The sequence below is a fragment of the Bison bison genome, unplaced genomic scaffold (assembly GCF_000754665.1).
Source record: "Bison bison bison isolate TAMUID 2011002044 unplaced genomic scaffold, Bison_UMD1.0 scf7180017864516, whole genome shotgun sequence".
In the NCBI taxonomy this organism is placed as follows: domain Eukaryota; kingdom Metazoa; phylum Chordata; class Mammalia; order Artiodactyla; family Bovidae; genus Bison; species Bison bison.
The window spans coordinates 6,415,301-6,435,774 of NW_011495069.1; the positions used below are offsets into that span (position 1 = coordinate 6,415,301).

The 20,474-nt window shown below is 41.6% G+C and overlaps 1 protein-coding gene across 1 annotated transcript in view; it reads right to left on the reverse strand.

Moving 5' to 3' along the window:
- Positions 1-9,829: 9,829 nt before the first annotated feature.
- FUCA1 (fucosidase, alpha-L- 1, tissue) overlaps positions 9,830-20,474 on the reverse strand; it is a 24,856-nt gene continuing 14,211 nt past the window's right edge. Inside the window, exons 4-8 of the mRNA XM_010830043.1 lie at positions 16,968-17,073; positions 13,907-14,107; positions 12,617-12,801; positions 10,816-10,915; positions 9,830-10,597 (exon numbers count right to left, since the gene is read on the reverse strand). Of these exons, the coding sequence (XP_010828345.1) occupies positions 10,454-10,597; positions 10,816-10,915; positions 12,617-12,801; positions 13,907-14,107; positions 16,968-17,073 (736 nt within the window). The 3' untranslated portion in view covers positions 9,830-10,453. The remainder of the gene's footprint in view (positions 10,598-10,815; positions 10,916-12,616; positions 12,802-13,906; positions 14,108-16,967; positions 17,074-20,474) is intronic.

Genomic DNA, 20,474 nt, shown 5'->3' on the forward strand with positions numbered 1-20,474 from the left:
CAGTCCATGTCCAGTTCTAACTGTTGCTTCCTGACCTGCATACAAATTTCTCAAGAGGCAGATCAGGTGGTCTGGTATTCCCATCTCTTTCAGAATTTTCCACAGTTGATTGTGATCCACACAGTCAAAGGCTTTGGCATAGTCAATAAAGCAGAAATAGATGTTTTTCTGGAACTCTCTTGCTTTTTCTATGATCCAGCAGATGTTGGCAATTTGATCTCTGGTTCCTCTGCCTTTTCTAAAACCAGATTGAACATCAGGAAGTTCACAGTTCACATATTGCTGAAGCCTGGCTTGGAGAATTTTGAGCATTACTTTACTAGCGTGTGAGATGAGTGCAATTGTGCGGTAGTTTGAGCATTCTTTGGAATTGCCTTTCTTTGGGATTGGAATGAAAACTGCCCTTTTCCAGTCCTGTCGCCACTACTGAGTTTTCCAACTTTGCTGGCATATTGAGTGCAGCACTTTCACAGCATCATCTTTCAGGATTTGGAATAGTTGAACTGGAATTCCATCACCTCCACTAGCTTTGTTTGTAGTGATGCTTTCTAAGGCCCACTTGATTAGTCCTTCCAATGAATATTCAGTGTTAATTTCTTTTAGTATTGACTGGTTTGATCTCCTTGCTGTCCAAGGAGATTAAGAATTGTAGGATTTTTTTTTTTCTATTTCTGCCAAAATCATCACTGGGATTTAAATAGGGTGAATCCGTGTATCACCTTTGGGTAGTATTAACACCATGACAATATTAAATCTTCCAATTCATAAAAACAGATATCTTTTCATTTATTTATGTCTTCTTCAATTTCAGCAATGGTTTGTAGTTTTCAGTGTACAGGTCTTGAAAGTCATAAAATAAATATGACTTTCATAAAATAAATATGACTTTCATAAAATAAACGACTTTCATAAAATAAATATGACTTTCATAAAATAAATGACTTTCATAAAATAAATGACTTTCATAAAATAAATATGACTTTCATAAAATAAATATGACTTTCAAGACCTGTACACTGAAAACTACAAACCATTGCTGAAATTGAAGAAGACATAAATAAATGAAAAGATATCTGTTTTCATGAATTGGAAGATTTAATATTGTCATGGTGTTAATACTACCCAAAGGTGATACACAGATTCACCCTATTTAAATCCCAGTGATGATTTTGGCAGAAATAGAAAAAAAAAAATCCTACAATTCTTAATCTCCTTGGACAGCAAGGAGATCAAACCAGTCAATACTAAAGGAAATTAACACTGAATATTCATTGGAAGGACTAATGCTGAAGCTGAAGCTCCAATATTTTGGCTATCTGATGGGAAGACCCGACTCATTGGAAAAGATTGTGATGCTGGGAAAGATTGAGGGCAGAAGGAGGAGGGGATGACAGAGGATGAGATGGTTGTATGGCATTATTGATTTATTAGAATAAGTTTGAGCAAACTCTGGGAGACAGTGAAGGACAGGGAAGCCTGGCGTGTTGTAGTCCATGGGGTTGCAAAGAGTCAGACATGACTGAGAGACTGAACAACAATAACAACAATTTGTAAGGGATCTCAAGGACCCAGAATAGCCAACACGTTCTTTAAAAGAACTAAGTTGAAAGACTCACAATTCCTGATTTCAAAACTTCCTGTATTAATTAAAACAATGTAATACTGGCATAAATGACATACAGACCAATGGAAGGGGTTAGAAAGCTCAGAAATTAGCCCTTGCGTATATGACAGAAAATGTTCAACAAGAATGCCAAAACCATTCAATAGGGAAAGAGTCTTTTCAACAAATTTTGCTGAGAAGGTTGGATAACCACATGCAAAAAAATGAAGTTGACTTCTTTCCTGACGCCATATACAGAAATTAACTCAAAATGGATCAAAGACTTTAACTGGCTATTATTCACTGTGGAATACATAATACCAGGTACATGGTTAGCATTAACTATTTACCCTAAGAGTAATACTAGCAAATGTATGAGAATCTGTCTAGGGTCACTAGCAGTTGGAACCATTTTATTTTTTATCACTTTTTAAACTTTTATAAATTTTGTTGGCGTACAGTTGATTTACAATGCTGCGTTAGTTTCAGGTATACAGCAAAGTGAATCAGTAATATAGATACATCTACCAACTCTTTTTTTAGATTCTTTTCCCATATAGGTCACTGCAGAGTACTGAGTTCCCTGTGCTGTACAGTAGGTACTTATCATCTGTTTTATATATAGAAGTTTCTATAGATTCCTTATTTATGGTACATAAGCCACAAGGCAATGCCATGCTGTACTGTCAAATCTCTTACGGATTTTGTTCTATTAAGCCATATTTCAAAAAGCCTCATTTCAACCAGGGTTCTAGAAGGAGTGTTTGTGGGAAGTGAGTGAGGAAGAATCTTATTTTTATTCAAGATGTAGAAAAAGAACAACTGGAAAACTCTTAAGTAGAATGAAGGACAAAATAGAAGGTAGAAATTTGAATGACGTAGGAAAAATATTACAGTTGAGAGAGGATCATCCAATTAAAAAAACAAGAAAAGAATACTGGCTCTTTGAGACCAATAAAACTGACAACATTATGTGACCACATTGGTCACACAACAAAAAGCATGAATAAAACAAGAGGACAGAGTGAAAGACATTGCATGCTGTAATGTACAAGTTTATGGACAATAAATCTGAAAACTTTGTTGAAATGGGTTCCCTAGACTATTATAGCTTTTAAAAGTAGCTTGAAAATAAAAGAATCCTTACATCCACTAGGATGGCTGTCATAAAATGGACAGATAATAAATGTTGGCAGGGATGTGGAGAAATTGGAACCTTCATTGCCATGACTAGTGGCAATGTACTATAAAAGGTGCAGCTTCTATGGGAGACAGTTTGGCAGTTCCTCAAAAGTAAAATATAAAATGAACGTATGATCCAGTAATTCCAATCTTAGGTATATACCCAAGAGAATTGAAAAGTAGGAACTCAGAGAGAAAACCTGTTCATCAATGTTCTTAGCAAAGTTATTTACAATATTCTGAAGGTGTAAACAATTCAAATGTCCATCAACTGATGGATGGATAGGACCTCCACGGTGGTCCAGTGGTTAAGAGTCCACCTGCCAATGCAGGTTCTCTCCCCGGTCTGGGAAGATTCCAAATGCTGCGGGGTGAGTAAGCCAGTGCACCACGACTACTGAAGCCATGAGCACTGAAGCCTGTGCTCCTCAACAAGAGAAACTACCATGATGAGAAGTCCACACACCGCAACTAGAGAGCAGCCCCCACTTGCTGCAACCAGAGAAAGCCTGCACACAGCAACGAAGACCCAGTGCAGCCAAGAATAAACAGATAAAACCTGATGGATGGATAAAGAAAATGTGGTATATACGTATAATAGAACGCTGTGTGTGCTGAATGAGTGCTAAGTAGCTTCAGCCGGGTCTGACTCTTTGCGACCCTGTGGACTGTAGCCTGCCAGGTTCCCCTGTCCATGGGATTCTCCAGACAAGAATACTGGAGTGGGTTGCCATGCCCTCCTCCAGGGGATCTTCCCGACCCAGGGATCAAGCTGCATCTCTTCCATCTCCAGCATTGGCAGGCGGGCTCTTTACCACTGAGCTACCTGGGAAGCCCAATAGAATGTTCTCTCTGCTCTGCTTAGTTGCTCAGTCGTGTATGACTTTTTGCGACCCCGTGGACTGTAGCCTGTCAGGCTCCTCCCTCCATGGAGATTTTCCAGGCAAGAATATTGGATTGAGTTGCCATGCCCTCCTCTGGAGGATCTTCCTAACCCAGGGCTCCCATATTGCAGACGGATTCTTTACAGTCTAGATTATTTAAACTTAAAAAGGAATAAAATTTTGATACATGCTACAACATGGATAAATCTTGTGAATATTATGCTAAGTGAAACAAATAAGATACCAAAGGAAAAATATTGTATGCTTCCAAGTATATAAATTATTTATTATTTTTTGTTGTGCAGCATGTGGGATCTTAGTTCCTTGATCAGCTGCACCACATGTCCCTTGGTGGCCACCATGGCAGGATTACCTACCATCAGAATATTCCCAGCCCATTAACAGGCTATGGGAGTCACTTTTATTAGCTTTCTAAGATGAACACAGTGAAAAAATAATTTGTCAGTTTAGGACCAGATGGCAGATGGGAAGAACTGGCCTCCCAAAGGAACTGGCCTCCAGACATGCCTTGGGCCACAATCTTATAAGGGGTTCAATTCATTCTTTGCTGCAAACTGTCCTGGCCTGGCCTGGTAATCTCAGCACTGAATTATTTGAGATGTTTGAATTTAAGACAGACCCAAGGAGTTCAACTTACTCCTTTCCACTGAGAAAGATCCTCCATAGTGGTCTTATTAAGGACATCTGACACAATCTGGGAGGTTTAAGAGTTGGGGACACACCTTGAGCCTCTATTTTGTAAGGGGGTCCATCCATGTGGCTGCACAGCAAACCATCCTGGCCTGTGACACTCCCCTGAGCTCTTCCACTGAAAGGAAACAGCACACCTCAGATCTCTATTTTGTAAGAAGTTGGATCTACTCATCTCTGTTGTAACCATTTCTGAAATCTGGAATCCTGTCCTACAGCGTGGACTTACTCCAGACTTTAGGATTGATCTAAGGACTTCCCTCGTGGTCCAGTGGCTAAGACTCCAAGTTCCCAATGCAGGGGGCCTGGTTTGATTCTTGGCCAGGGAACTAGATCCCACATTCTGTAAAGATCACATATGCTGCAAAAAAAAAAAAAAAGAGATCCTGCATGCTGCAATTAAGATCCAGAACAGCTGCTCACAAAAAAAAAAAAAAAAGATCCAGAACATATTAAAGAAAAAATGGCGGGGTGAGGGGGAGATGTGAGCTAGAGTTGGAGACACAGTCTGGAGCTCAAGTTGGTGTGGAGTTGGATCTTCTGGTCTCCATTGGAACGATCCTGGAATCAAGTCCAACATCTCGGATTTACTCATCACATTGCATGCAATCCTGAAGACAGAGTTGGAACCCTTCTTTGGGATGAAATTTTTAAGAATTTGGATCTATTCATCTTCATTAGAATCATCCTGGAATCATGCTCCCCCAAGCATTCCAGAGGTTCAGTATCTACTGGAAAATTTACAAGTCGAGGACACACCTGTGGCGGTGACTTTGCTAGGAATTGGATCTGTTCTCAGAGTCTCCCATCATGGTTTACTGGGGACCTTCCATACCGTCAGGGAGACCATGGTGCCAGAGTCCAAAAGGTGCCAGAGGCCACCTGGAGCCATCCTGTTGCCCCTCCATCATCTTCCTGGGAAAATGGTGGTTGAAAACTTAAGAGCCCAAAGTTGGAGCTTCGGCTGTTCAGTCTCTTGCACAACTTTTGTAAATTTTGTTTTAGGTAATACTTTATATCTGTTAAGGTAAACAGATATTTTTCACTGTTTTCTAGTTTTTGTACTGTAGATGTGCAATTGTTTTTTACTGATGGAACCAATGATCTACTAAAGTGTCTTATTCATTCTAATAACTTTTTTTTCGGCCACATCCCACAGCTTGGTTCCAAATCAGGAAAGGGGTACATCAAAGCTGTATATTGTCACTCTGCTTATTTAACTTCTATGCAGAGTACATCATGAGAAATGCTGGGCTGGATGAAGCACAAGCTGGAATCAAGACTGCCGGGAGAAATATTAATAATCTCAGACATGCAGATGACACCACCCTTATGGCAGAAAGTAAAGAAGAAATAAAGAGCCTCTTGATGAAAGTGAAAGAAGAGAGTGAAAAAGTTGACTTAAAACTCAACATTCAAAAAACTAAAATCATGGCATCTGGTCCCACCACTTCATGGAAAATAGATGGCAAACAGTGAGAGACTATTTTTTTGGGCTCCAAAATCACTGCAGATGGTGACTGCAGCCATGAAATTAAAAGAAGCTTGCTCCTTGGAAGGAAAGTTATGACCAACTTAGACAGCATATTAAAAAGCAGAGACGTTACTTTGCCAACGAGGTCTGTCTAGTCAAAGCTATGGAAAACCCAAAACTGGAAAAATCCAGTAGTCACGTATGGATGTGAGAGTTGAACTATGAAGAAAGCTGAGTGGCGAAGAATTGATGCTTTTGAACTGTGGTATTGGAGAAGACTCTTGAGAGTCCCTTGGACTGCAAGGAGATCCAACCAGTCCATCCTAAAGGAAATCAGTCCTGAATATTCATTGGAAGGACTGATGCTGATGCTGAAACTCCAATAATTTGGCCACCTGATGCGAAGAACTGACTCATTGGAAAAGACCCCAATGCTGGGAAAGATTGAAGGCGGGAGGAGAAGGGGACGACAGAGGATGAGATGGTTGGATGCCATCACCAACTCAATGGATATGAGTTTGAGTAAACTCCGGGAGTTGGTGATGGACAGGGAGGCCTGGCGTGCTGCGGTCCACGAGTTCGAAAAGAGTTGGACACAACTGAGCGACTGAACTGAACTGAACTGAACACAGCTTGTGGGATCTTAGTTCCCCTATCAGGGGTAGAACCTGGGTCCCCGGAGTAAAAGCGACAAGTCCTAATCCAGGGAATTTAGGATTAGGATTTAAATTCCCAGGGATCACCAGGGAATTTACCTAATTCTAATGATTTATTTGTATATATTTTTTGAAGTTTTCTATGTGAACAATCACATCATCCAAGAACAATGATTGTGTGGTTTCATTTTTTCTGACTCTTAGATCTCCATTTTTTGTTTTTTTCTTAACTTGTTTTACTGCATCTATCAGGACCTTCCAACCCAAACAACACTGAATATTAACAGTGATACTTGGCACCCCATCTCACTCCTGGTTTACAACGTAAAGGTTCATATGGTATTCATATTTTTCTATTTCTTCGTTATTTAGTCTTGGTAGATTTTGTGGTTCTAGGAATTTGTCCACATTCATCTAGGTTATCCTATTTGCTGGTATACAGTTGTTCATAGTTCTTATAATTCTTCTGTAGAATTGGTAGTAATGTCCCCACTTTCATTTCTAATTTTAGTAATTTGGGTCTTCACCAATTCTTAGTACACTTGGCTACAAGCTTATTATTTCGATTTCTTTAAAAAGAATCAATGTTTGGTTTTGTTGATTTTCTCTATTGTTTTTATATTTTTTATCTCTGCTCTAATCTTTGTTTCCTTCTTTCTGCTAACTGGTTTTAGTTTGTTGTTTTTCTAGTTCCTTCTGTTCTACAGTTAGGTTGTTGATTTGAAATCTTTCTTATTCCTTTTTCGCAATGTGTTTATATCAATAAATTTCCTACTCAGCACTGCGTTTTCTGGGTCCCGTAAGTTTTGGTATGTTGTTTTTGTTTTCATTCATGTCTAAGTATTTTCTAATTTTCTTTGTGATCTCTTTGATAGAGTTACATTGTTTAATTTCCACAATTTTGTGAATTTTCCAGTTATTTCTGTTACTGATATTGAACTTCATTTGCATGCATGCTTAGTCACTCAGTCGTGTCCGACTCTTTGTGACCCTATGGACTGTGGCCCACCAGGCTCCTCTGTCCATGGAATTTTCCAGGCAAGAATACTGGGGTTGGTTGCCATTTCCTCCTTCAGGGAATCTTCCCCTCCCAGGGAACAAACCCGAGTCTCCTGTGGCTCCTGCATTGGCCAACAGATTCTTTATCACTGAGCCACCTGGGAAGCCTCACAACTTCATTTAGTCATGGTCATAGAAGATACTCTGAAAAATATATATTTAAAAAATCTATTGAGACTAATTCATGGCCAAATAGATGGTATTTTTTTTTTCTATCTTTTTTGTTTCTGTTCCTCAGACTCAATAATTTCCACTGTTCCATTGCTGTTCTTTCTTCTGCCTGATCAAATCTGCCCTTGAATTCCTTTAGTGAAATTTTCATTTCAGTATTTTACTTTTCAGCTCCAGAATTTTTGTTACATGTTCCTTTTATTGATATATTCATTTTCTTTACTTTCTCTGCATTTTCCTTTAGTGATTTGAGCATTTAAAAAACAGTTCTTTTTAAGTCTTTGTCTGGTATATCTGCCATCAGGTCTTTTCCAGCAAGTTTCTGTTGATTTACTTTTTTTCTTTTGAATAGGTCATACCTTCATGTTTCTTTGTATGTCTCGTGATTTTTGTTGTTGTTGAAAACTGGACATTTGAATCTAATAATGTGGCAACTCTGGAAATCCAGATTCTTCTCCTTCCCCTGGTTTGCTATTTTGTTGTTGTTGTTACTGTTTTTGTTCATTGCCTTTTCCCCCTTTTTGATTGTTGTAGGTTGTCTCTGTGCCAAGGATAAGTCAAAGGTGTAAACTTAAGGTCTTCTCAGGCCTTTTCTGACTCTTTCCACGGGCAGACATGGTCACTTTCTAATATCTCCCATATAAGCAGTTGTTGGATTTCCTAACCTTTAATGTCTAGCTCCCAGAAGGGGGAAAAAATGAAACTGGGGGTGGGGAATGAGCACCAGCCCTTTAAGTCCCCTGTAAGTTACTTTAGCTATTGGAGGAGGGGTTTGCAACAATGGGGAAGGCACAACAATGGTTTGTCCACCTATCGCCTGTACCTCTGTGATCAAAAGCAGCATTCAAGAGCACAAATCGCACCCCCCTCCACCCAAAGAGCACAAATCCCTGACATTTGGACAACAGAGTCCTTTTGCCCACCTTGAACTCATAGACTATATGCAAGTTGTTCCAGGAACACATGCACAGCTGTGTACTCAATGATTAGGGATGAGGGATGGGTAGCTGAAACTGACCAGAATTAACCATAATTTACCATCCAGGTATTCTTCTGAAGTTGCAAGCCTTCAGTAGCCTCCAGAGTTTCAAAATAGTTACATCAGACAGATTCTGCCAGTACAATTGTTTTCTAGATGGGGGAAGAGATTCTTGGTGCTTCCTCTTTGCCATCTTCCTGGAACCCTCTCTAAAGCAATTTTTCTTAAAAGCTACATTTCACAAGTTTCAATGCATAGCATTTCCATTATTATTCTAAGTGCTTTCTAATTTTCTTGTGCTTTCAATAATAAATAAGTATTTAAAAGTGTTTTAAAATTTCTTAACATATTAGTTTTTCCTTCAAGTTTTTATGGTCCTTTAATTGTGTTACAGACATATGATATAATCCTTATGACATTGCTTCTTTGGTATTCACATCTGTAAATGTTTCATATGTGCTTGAGAAAAACAAATTTTATGTAAATGTAGGTTAAGGATTTCCAAATACATCTTGTAAATAAAAAGGAGAAAACTTTATTAGATCTCTAACAATTAGAGAGACTGAGTGGATGCATGCACGTGTTAAGTGCTGTGCTGGGCTGCGTTTAGTTGTTCCGTCATGTCTGACTCTTTGTGACCCCATGAACTATAGCCCGCCAGGCTCCTCTGTCCATGGGATTCTTCAGACAAGAATACTGGAGTGGGTTGCCATGCTCTCCTTCAGAGGATCTTTGCAACTCAGGGATCAAGCCCAGGTCTCCCGCATTGTAGGCGGATTCTTTACCATCTGAGTCACTAGGGAAGTCCAAAAATACTGGAGTGGGTAGCCAATCCCTTCTCCAGGGCATCTTCCCAACCCAAGGGTCACACCTGCGTCTGTTACGTCTCCTGCATTGGCAGGTGGGTTCTTTACCACTGATGCCACCTGGCCAACTCAAGAGAATGGGACTAGAAGTGAGGAACAGAAGAACCAAAGGGATTACTTTCTTGCTCAGCATTAAGGAGACTTGGCAGGTACTCAACTTCTACTTTTCTTTTTTCTTTTTAAACAGAAACATAAGGCTATAAGCAGTCCATATAGAAACTGGAAGAAGAAAGCTACAACGTGCTTTTTAGTAGAAAATGATTTGACATACAAATTTATTTATTTGACTGTATTAAAGCAAGGCAGAATCACATTCATTTTCTTCATAGAATCCCTGTAAACAGACTGAATGTCAGAGCTCTTAGCTTGCTTTGCAAACTTCTAAAAAGCTTACTATTAGCAGCCTTGGAAGCATTTTCCTTCCCCTCGAGGCTCTCCTGCTCTTGGGGCAGATGGGGGTAGCTGGCGACAGCCGATGCTAAATAAATAGCATATAGTCGAGTCTGCCAAATCCTTTTCAGCACCTCCCATAGGCAATGGGACGATTTGGCTTATTCTTGAAGTCATCTGAGTAAGCAGTCAGGTTATGAAACAGAGGATGGAGGAAGTTTCCATTGCAGATAATTCCCAATAGTAGGAATGGGTGAGCTTAACTGTTCAGTCTCTTCTATTGATCAGAGAGAGATGCTAGCACTGGATCTCAGATCTTTGATCCCGTGAGACATCAGTGTAATGTAATCCGTTCCATTTATTAAAATGTGTTGGAAAAGAGATTTCTGAGTAGAGAAGAGTCGTTTATTATAATGATGGCGATATAAGAGGAAAATCAAAGTGCCGGCGGTGTCCCTTTCTTCTTGAACTCCAATGATCACTTCACTCCTGTCAGCTTTATGGTCCAAGCAAACTCAGTTGGAAGAGCAGCGGGTGGTAACTGGGGCAGGAACACGAGGAGACCTTTACCTGAGGGATTTAGGGACCACTTCAGATCCTTTTGGATTCCCAGCATTGTTACCTGCAGAGAGCAAAAGGGAATGGGAAAAACACGAATGCATTGATGAGCACAGAATATGGCCTGAATATGGTGGCAAACAACTACACTGGGCCAGGGCGGGGAAGACAGCCCAGAAGGGAAACAGGAGAGATCTGGGGAAGGAAGGAAGGGTCAGAGAAGGCTCGCCAATTCCTTTACAAAGAGCTACATCTCCAACAGGACTGACGGAGGCTCTTTACCTTTGTGGCTGAAGTAGCTATAGGGGATATAAGGTTTAAGATTCCATATTCTGGCCAGTGCAGTAAAATGGCATAAACAGCTAATCCTTTAGACGTATACCTGGGAAAAAAGAAACGTCGTCAAAGATGCCCGGCTTATTATCCTGCCACATGACCTTATATATTCCCCCGTCAATTACCCACCAATTGCGAGACCTTCAGTCTGTCACTGCCACGAGCAAGTAACTTGATACCAATTTAGGTTTGGGCTTCCCTGGTGGCTGAGACAGCAAAGAATGTGCCTGCAGTGCAGGAGGCCTGGGTTCGATCCCTGGGCTGGGAAGATCCCCTGGAGGAGAGCATGGCAACCCGCTCCAGAATTCTTGTCTGGAGAACCCCATGGACAGAGGAGCCTGGCGGGCTACAGTCCGTGGGGTCGCAGAGTCGGATGTGACTGAGCGACTAAGCACAGCAGCACGGTTAAGCTCTGTGGGAATTATGTAGGCCTGGAAGATTCTTTCTGGGTGGTATCTTCCCTTTCTTCTCTGTATGGGGTTCTAAGTTTTCCTAAAACATTTTTTTTAACTCTTATATTAGTGACACATACTGAAGCCATCTTCCTCATTATTCATATCTTTCTTTATCTTTAAATCCATATGAAAACATCTGAGGGTATAACATGGGCAAGATGTGCAATGAAGATGAATTTTAATTCCTTTTTAAAATTTAAAATTTTTGGTCATCCCACTTGGTTTTTGGATCTTTAGTTCCCCGATCAGGGATCAAACCAAGGCCCATGGCAGTGAAAGCGTCTAGCTCTATCCTCTGGACCGCCAGGGAAATTCCCAAGACAAATCTGTTGTTCTGAGGTTTCACTATGCTTAGAGAAAGTGAAAGTGCTAGTCACTTGGTGTGTCCAGCTCTTTGAGACCGCATACACTGTAGCCTGCCAGACTCCTCTGTCTACGGAATTCTTCAGGCAAGAATACTTGAGTGGGTAGCCATTCCCTTCTCCTGGGGATCTTCCCAACTCAGGGATTGAACCTGGGTCTCCCTCAATGTGGGCAGATTCTTTACCATCTGAGCCACCAGGGAAGCCCATCCTTATAGCAGAGGGTGAAAAAAATCACTAAATAGAAACTCATCCAAAACAGAACCATGAACGTGTTTCTCCTGATGCAAAGCCCCCAGCTCTGTGATATAACATTTGCAGAGGTCTTTCACTGAGCAGTTAGTATGTACCTGGCACTCTGCTGGGTGCTTTACATAGGTTAGTTTATTTAATCCTCACACTCTAGGAAGTTAAGTATCATCACCCCATTTTGCAGTTGAAAATTTAAAAAATTCCTGAAGCCTGAGATCAAATAACTAGATCCACAATGCCAAGTGTGAATCATGCCTTCTTCGCTTAGTAGCTTCGTAACTCTGGGCGGATGATTACTCCCCTGGACCTGCTTTCTCCTTGTAACCTAGGGATAGTGACATTATCCACCCAGTGAGATTGTTGAGGGGACTAAATGAGGAGAAAGAATTTAGGATGGAGTCTACCACATGTGGGTGCTGTACAAATATTAGCTATGACTGTTTTTAGGGGTTGAGCAAATTGATACTTCGTAGCTCCTTTCTTCACCAAGCCTACCCACCTCCCTCAGTAGTCAAAGATACCCTGGGGCCTAAAACATAAACCTGGGCACACATTTAACATCACAGAACAGCTCTTGTGTTTCCTCCAGATGAGTCCGTAGCCTGGCTTGTAACCACTGTGGACCCAAGGGGTTGCCAGCTCAGGATGTTCCTACCTGTAACAGAAGACTAGACTCACCATACAGAGTTCTTCTCAGATTGTACTCTCCATGGTTTGGAGGCATAGATAGCCTCTCCATTGATGCTCAGCCACTTCCCAACAGCAAGTAGCCTTTCTTGGAAGATGGGAACGATCAGTCCGTCTTTGGTTGGTCCAACGTTGAGAAGATAGTTGCCTCCCAAACTTACTGTCTGAACCAGTTCCTGGCAGGAGCAGAAAACAAGGAAATTCTAGTTCTGAATGCCAAGCCTGGCTGAATGCTTAAAACACACAGATGGAGGGAAGAAGAAGAATCTAGGCTGTTCTCCCTGTGTTTTGTGAATATCCTCTATCTTTTGGAAAAGACAATATATTTTTGTCATTTTCATAGCACGATAGGCTTACATGAGAAAATTGAAAAATTCTGCTACACAGTTGAGAGATATATTAACTCAGATTCCAGGGAGTGATCATGGGCTCTTACCCGTGAGCTGGCACCTGCCATAGTGCCATATGTAGAGGGAAGTGTCATATATCAGAGGCACAGAGTGTCAGCCAGGGAGCTGAAAACAAAGCACTTGGCCTTGAAAGGATTCTGTGGAGGCAGCCAGAGAGAATGCAGAGATTAGAGATGAGAGATTTAGAGCAGGTGCTATGGAGACTCGGGGTGGGGCGGTGGGGCGGGGAGGTGTGGAAGAGATCTGATGAATTTCAGGATACCCTGAGCTATATAAATGTGTATGTTGCCCCTTCAGGAAAACATTCTGTAAAGAGATATAGTCTTTAAGATCTCTGGGGTGGGATGCGTGTGTGTGTGTGTTTCCTGTGACCCCACACAGTAGCACTTCAAGGCAGTCCCGAAAAATTAAGGCTACATACAGAAAATTTTAAAAAGGAGGTTCTGTTAGAGTACCCCAAACACACCACACCATTAACTTTTGAGGTTTCCTTCTGGTCTTTTTCTCGTGCAGTTAATTCTATATAGTTGTGATACTGCATAACTTGTCTTTTCATCAACCCTGTAAGCATTAATCCCTATTACATTCAGAAACGTTTTCATGGTTAAGGAAAATCCCCAAATCTGCTGAATTATTCCTTTATGGTTGCCAGGAATTGAAACAGCCCAATGTCAATCTGAAAATAATCCTGGGGAGAACACCTCTGTACAGAACTCTTCAGTAATTAGACCTGTCTCCTTAGGACAAGTGTTATGAGTATGTTCAATAACCCGAACGGGTTCTCCCGGCCCATAAGTCTATCCAGAGTGCTTCCACCGCTCTTAGCCAGAAGGCAGCCTGGGACTGCAGTTAACAAATAACTACCTCTTACCGAAATGATCGTGGATTCGTTTGTGATGTCAGCCATCTCCATGTCTCGACGGTAGCCCCAGGACCGCTGGTCTATGGAGGTGCACATCTCCCACTTGTGATCTGGCAAGGTCTCTGGCTGGAATTTATCTTTACAGTTGTAGTATCCTCCATGATGACAGGAGCAGTTCTGACCCCATCGGTCATTCACTACGACCTCATCCTAAAGGAGGAAGGAGCACTGAGATCATCGGGGGTAAAACTATCTAACTCAGTTTGATAAGTCAGGTGCCTGTTTGGAAGCAAGGAGCAGACTCAGTCGAGCACAGTGGTTCTCAACTGGAGGAGACAAAGGGCAAAATCTAGAGACGTTTCTTGGTCACAACTCGGGATGGTGCCACTGCCTCCTAGTGGGCGGAGACCAAGGATTCTTCTAAACCCATTACAAGGGAATCCCCTGGCTGTCCAGCGGTTAAGAATCCCTGCTTACACTGCTAGTGGGTGGGGGTCTGATCCCTGGACTGGGAACTAAGATCCCGCATGGTCGCATGGTGTGGGCAAAAAAAAAAAATCATAAACATCTTACAACACAGAGAACTGTCCCTTCACAACAAAGAAATATCCAACTCCAAACGTTATTTGCAGTTAACCCCAGTCTAGCAATATGTAGTGTCAGAACTGGAAGGGCCTGTTTAGATTATCTAGTAAACCACTTACTCTATTGGAAGAGAAATGTAGAAGAGGAGACCTGCCGAGATCACGTTCCCAGGCAGAGTTTCTGAAAGCTGGGACTATGAATCCAGCCCAGGATGCTTTTCACTATATAACCCTGACTTTCTTTACCTAAGTAAGGCAAAGTCAGTAATCAAACATTCTTTTCCTTCCCTTAAGGTTTTGCTGAACTTCGAAAAATCTTTACATAGAATAACTTAATGTCAACATTTAATACTACTATGAGGCTCATACTGGGGTATCCAGAGTAAACAAGTCACAGCTCTTGCCCTCAGAGATCCAGCAGCGACTAGCTGAGGAGACGTATACATGGACGATTATGATGTGACATCACATCAGCGTCACGGAATTCACCTAAACACCAGTTCAGGAGTGTTTCTTGCTTCTTTCAGGAAAGAATATAAATTTCCAGGAGCCAGATTTAGTTTACATTCCACCAGTACTTACTCTGTGTCTAACTGGGCCAAGGACTGTTGCTGGAGTTGGGGATGTAGGAGTGAATAGACCCAAATTCTTGCCCTCACAAAGGTGATGCTTCAGTGAGGGAGACAGATAGCAACGAGGTAAGTGGTATCTGAAATATGTTGGGCCAGGTAAGTGGTTAAGAGAAAGATAAGATAAGGAAAGACAGCGTTGATGGAGGCATGCTGCGATTTTAGACAGGGTGGTGGGGAAGGTGTGACCTCCCAGAGAAGACCTGCAGAGAGGTCAGGAGTGGGAATTACAGACAGCAGAGGGGTAAGGATCAGGGTCTGCTTCTCCTAAAAGTCATTTCCTAATATGAGTACATGACAACCCTCTTTCCTAACGCATGAGAAAGCACGCAGGACAAGAGTGGGTAGAATATGGTCTGCAGTGTCCCACCCGAGGATCCGCGTCTAAGCCACCCCAGCCGGGGAACCACCGGGGAAGAACCACCAGGCCTCGCCACTAGAGGTCCCCACGCAGCCCGAAAGTTCCAAAACACCAATGTGAATTTGCTTCCAATTGTCGCATAGGATCTTTCTTCCCCTTTTCTGAATTTAGTAATAGTTAGCCAGTGACATCCACTCCAGTACTCTTGCCTGGAAAATCCCATGGACAGAGGAGCCTGGTAGGCTGCTGTCCATGGGGTCGCTAAGAGTCGGACAGGACTAAGCAACTTCACTTTCACTTTCGTGCATTGGAGAAGGAAATGGCAACCCATTCCAGTGTTCTTGCCTGGAGAATCCCAGGGACGTGGGCTGCCGTCTATGGGGTCACACAGAGTCGGACACGACCGAAGCGACTTAGCAGCAGCAGCAGCCAGTGACATCCTAAGAGGTTTATGAACCTACCCAGATAGCTCAGTTCAAACTGGTCTTAGATTTTTCTTTTTTTTTTAAATATGGAACGCTTCACGAATTGGCGTGTCATCCTTGCGCAGGGGCCATGCTAATCTTCTCTGTACAGTTCCAATTTTAGTATATGTGCTGCCGAAGTGCGCACAGATTTTTCTTTAAAATGCACAACAAAGCTAGAATCTGTAAGATTTTTGAAATTTTCTACGGTGAAGATTGAGACTTCTGCTACTTTGTGTCTTGAAATGTGAACTATAAACGGGCAGCTATTGTGCAGTGTAGTAGGTTGCTTTTGAGGGACAGCACAAGGCAGGCGAAGTTTCCAACTTCCTTAGAATTTGGATCTCAGGGAAAAGAAATTTCCCTATATGAGTTAAACTACACAGTCAACATAGAGTAGCTGAGGTCATAGATTCTCACATTTTATTCCTATCGTTTAATAAGTTTTATATATTAATTTTTTGGGTGGTTTTCTTATTTACAATGTCTGTTTGCTTAACAGTTTATTTTCTCTAATGGTGGTCTGGGGCTTCTTTATACTATTTCTATCCTACGACTTAAATTTAAGAAGCTTGAAAACAGCTTGTAAAAATCAAGAATTAAAGGAGAAAAGAAAGCTTCAAGGAAAAAAAGCTTAAAGAAAGAAAAAGGAAGGGGCAAAAAAGAATTAAAGGAGAAACCTTTCACATCCATTAAGCTCCCTCGTCCCTACCGCACCCATATCAATACTGCTATTTATTTATTTGCTTACACTTAAAGTCTTTATTGAATTTGTTACAATATTGTTTCTGGTTTTATGTGTTGGCTTTTTAGGCCCAAGACATGTGGGATCTTAGCTGTCTGACCAGGGATCAAACCTGATCCCTTGCATTGGAAGGGGAAGGCAGACTTAAGCACTGAACCCCAGGAAGTCCTGAGATTAGTATTTATTATTGTCACTGTTGTCATTACGGTTATTACTCCAGATCTTGGCTCCTCACATTGTGTTTTATCATAACAGATAAATAAGGGAGAAGTCATATAATCACATACCTTAACTGGGCTATCATTGTAGAGCCAAGCAAGAAAATCTGTAGAGTTCCAGTAAGTGTCAGGACATTCCCACTCTCCATCAGACCAAATCAAGTCAGGTTTATACCTGAGAGACACACAATTACAACAAAGTTTATCATCTGAATCCAGTCACAGTCAAGTCTGACAGACCTATCTTTGCCACATATGTTTAAAAATTAATTTCCTCCTATTTTGAAAGTACCATGGTACAGAGAAAGTGGAAAACTAAAGGATGAAAATGACCACACACACACCTGTGAGCTAACACAACCACCATTTAATATACAGCATTTTGGTATATTTCTTCCCAATCTTTTTTTAAAATGTCTTAGATTAAAAAGTAAAGCTTTATTCAGTGTGTATACAATTTGGTTTCCTTCCAGAAACTGATTCCAACGAAAAGAGTGGTGCTCCAGAACTACAGGATTACTGTTTCTGCTTTTAAGATGTGTTAAGAGCTCGAACCGGAGAAGGCAATGGCACCCTACTCCAGCACTCTTGCCTGGAAAATCCCATGGACGGAGGAGCCTGGTGGGCTGCAGTCCATGGGGTCGCTAAGAGTCGGACACGACTGAGCGACTTCACTTTCACTTTTCACTTTCATGCATCGGAGAAGGAAATGGCAACCCACTCCAGTGTTCTTGCCTGGAGAATCCCAGGGACTGGGAAGCCTGGTGGGCTGCCGTCTATGGGGTCGCACAGAGTCGGACACGACTGAAGTGACTTAGCAGCAGCAGCAGCAGCAAGAGCTTGAACTGTTCCATCAAATGCATTTTGGGGGACAACTACCCAGAGCTTTGATCATAAAAATCTACTGAATTCACTTGAGCCACAGTTGCATCTTTCTCATATTACTACTCTGAGCCTTATGAGTGTATGTATTTATACCTCTAAGGTAAGCAGTATTAGTCCCACTTAAGAAAGCAAGAATGTATTGCTCAGTAACTTTGTTTTAGGTGCAAAGCTGGTAAGTAATAGGAGCTGGAACCCATATGTAAATCTGCCTGTTAGTGAATCCTGTGCTGTACTCCGTAAACACTTAGGTCAGCACGTCGAGTCCAGGAAAAAGGCTGCCTAAGAGGCGAGAGAAACACAGATGGTGTGTGTTTTACTGTATAGGAAAAATCATAGTAGGCACTTTATACTCGTTAACTTCATTCATTTTCACAACACCCTGTGATGTATAAACAGGTAAAGAAACTGAGCTATAGAAAGATCACGTAGTTTGTTCGAGGTTATACACTCAGTAAGAAAAAAAGAACTGGATTTCTGACTTGAAGCTTTGCTGGTTGGTTTCTTAACAACCGTCCTGTTTCCTTGCAGCAGTCATCTGGGTGCAAGTTTTTTCGTCTTTTGGTCTACAGTGAGCGTCCAACCACAGACGGCTGCCTCTTAATCTTTAAAGGTCCACCATCCTCCTAAGTGCCCCCAGGAGCAAGAAGGGCAAACGCAGAATAAAACATGGTGAAGACCAGTGACAAACCCCAAAGTAAAAGTCATCATTTTTAAGGATAATTAAGAATAATAATGCCTCTATTATTCTGTACCAGGCATAGTGATAGAAACTTCATATGTTATGCTGAGCCCTACTTAGAAGGCATTCTTGTCACTTTACAGAGTGAGAATCTGAGGCTCAGATGAGTAACCTGTTTAAGGCTTCTAAGGGAGTTCCCTGGCGGCCCAGTGGTTAGGACTCTGCACTCTCACTACTGAAGGCCTGGGTTTGATCCCTTGATCCCTGGTCAGAGAACTAAGATCCCACCAGCTGCACTGCTGTTGTGGTCATTGATGTTGTTCAGTGGCTAAGTCATGTCTGATTCTTTACGACTCCATGGACTGCAGCACACCAGGCTTCCCTGTCCTTCTCTGTCTCCTGGAGTTTGCTCAAACTCATGTCTATTGAGCTGGTGATGCCATCCAACCATCCCACCCTCTGTCGCCCCGTTTTCCTTTTGCCCTCAATCTTTCCCAGCATCAGGGTCTTCCAATGAGTCATCTCTTTGCAGCAGGTGGCCAAAGTATTGGAGCTTCAGCATCTGTCCTTCCAATGAATATTCAGGGTTGATTTCCTTTAGGATTGACTGGTTTGATCTCCTTGCTGTCCAAAGCACTCTCAAGAGTCTTGTCCAGCACCACAATTTGAAGGCATCAATTCTTTGGCATGCCTTCTTTTTTTTTTTTTTATTTTTTAAACTTTACATAATTGTATTAGTTTTGCCAAATATCAAAATGAATCCATCACAGGTATACATGTGCTCCCCATCCTGAACCCTCCTCCCTCCTCCCTCCCCATACCATCCCTCTGGGTCGTCCCAGTGCACTAGCCCCAAGCATCCAGTATCGTGCATTGAACCTGGACTGGCATCTCGTTTCATACATGATATTTTACATGTTTCAATGCCATTCTCCCAAATCTTCCCACCCTCTCCCTCTCCCACAGAGTCCATAAGACTGATCTATACATCGGTGTCTCTTTTGCTGTCTCGTACACAGGGTTATTGTTATCATCTTTCTAAATTCCATATATATGCGTTAGTATACTGTATTGGTGTTTTTCCTTCTGGCTTACTTCACTCTGTATAATAGGCTCCAGTTTCATCCACCTCATTAGAACTGATTCAAATGTATTCTTTTTAATGGCTGAGTAATACTCCATTGTGTATATGTACCACAGCTTTCTTATCCATTCATCTGCTGATGGGCATCTAGGTTGCTTCCATGTCCTGGCTATTATAAACAGTGCTGCGATGAACATTGGGGTACACGTGTCTCTTTCCCTTCTGGTTTCCTCAGTGTGTATGCCCAGCAGTGGGATTGCTGGATCATAAGGCAGTTCTATTTCCAGTTTTTTAAGGAATCTCCACACTGTTCTCCATAGTGGCTGTACTAGTTTGCATTCCCACCAACAGTGTAAGAGGGTTCTCTTTCCTCCACACCCTCTCCAACATTTATTATTTGTAGACTTTTGGATCGCAGCCATTCTGACTGGTGTGAAATGGTACCTCATGGTGGTCTTGATTTGCATTTCTCTGATAATGAGTGATGTTGAGCATCTTTTCATGTGTTTGTTAGCCATCTGTATGTCTTCTTTGGAGAAATGTCTATTTAGTTCTTTGGCCCATTTTTTGATTGGGTCATTTATTTTTCTGGAGTTGAGCTGGAGGAGTTGCTTGTATATTTTTGAGATTAGTTGTTTGTCAGTTGCTTCATTTGCTATTATTTTCTCCCATTCTGAAGGCTGTCTTTTCACCTTGCTGAGAGTTTCCTTTGATGTGCAGAAGCTTTTAAGGTTAATTAGGTCCCATTTGTTTATTTTTGCTTTTATTTCCAATATTCTGGGAGGTGGGTCATAGAGGATCCTGCTGTGATGTATGTCAGAGAGTGTTTTGCCTATGTTCTCCTCTAGGAGTTTTATAGTTTCTGGTCTTATGTTTAGATCTTTAATCCATTTTGAGTTTATTTTTGTGTATGGTGTTAGAATCTGTT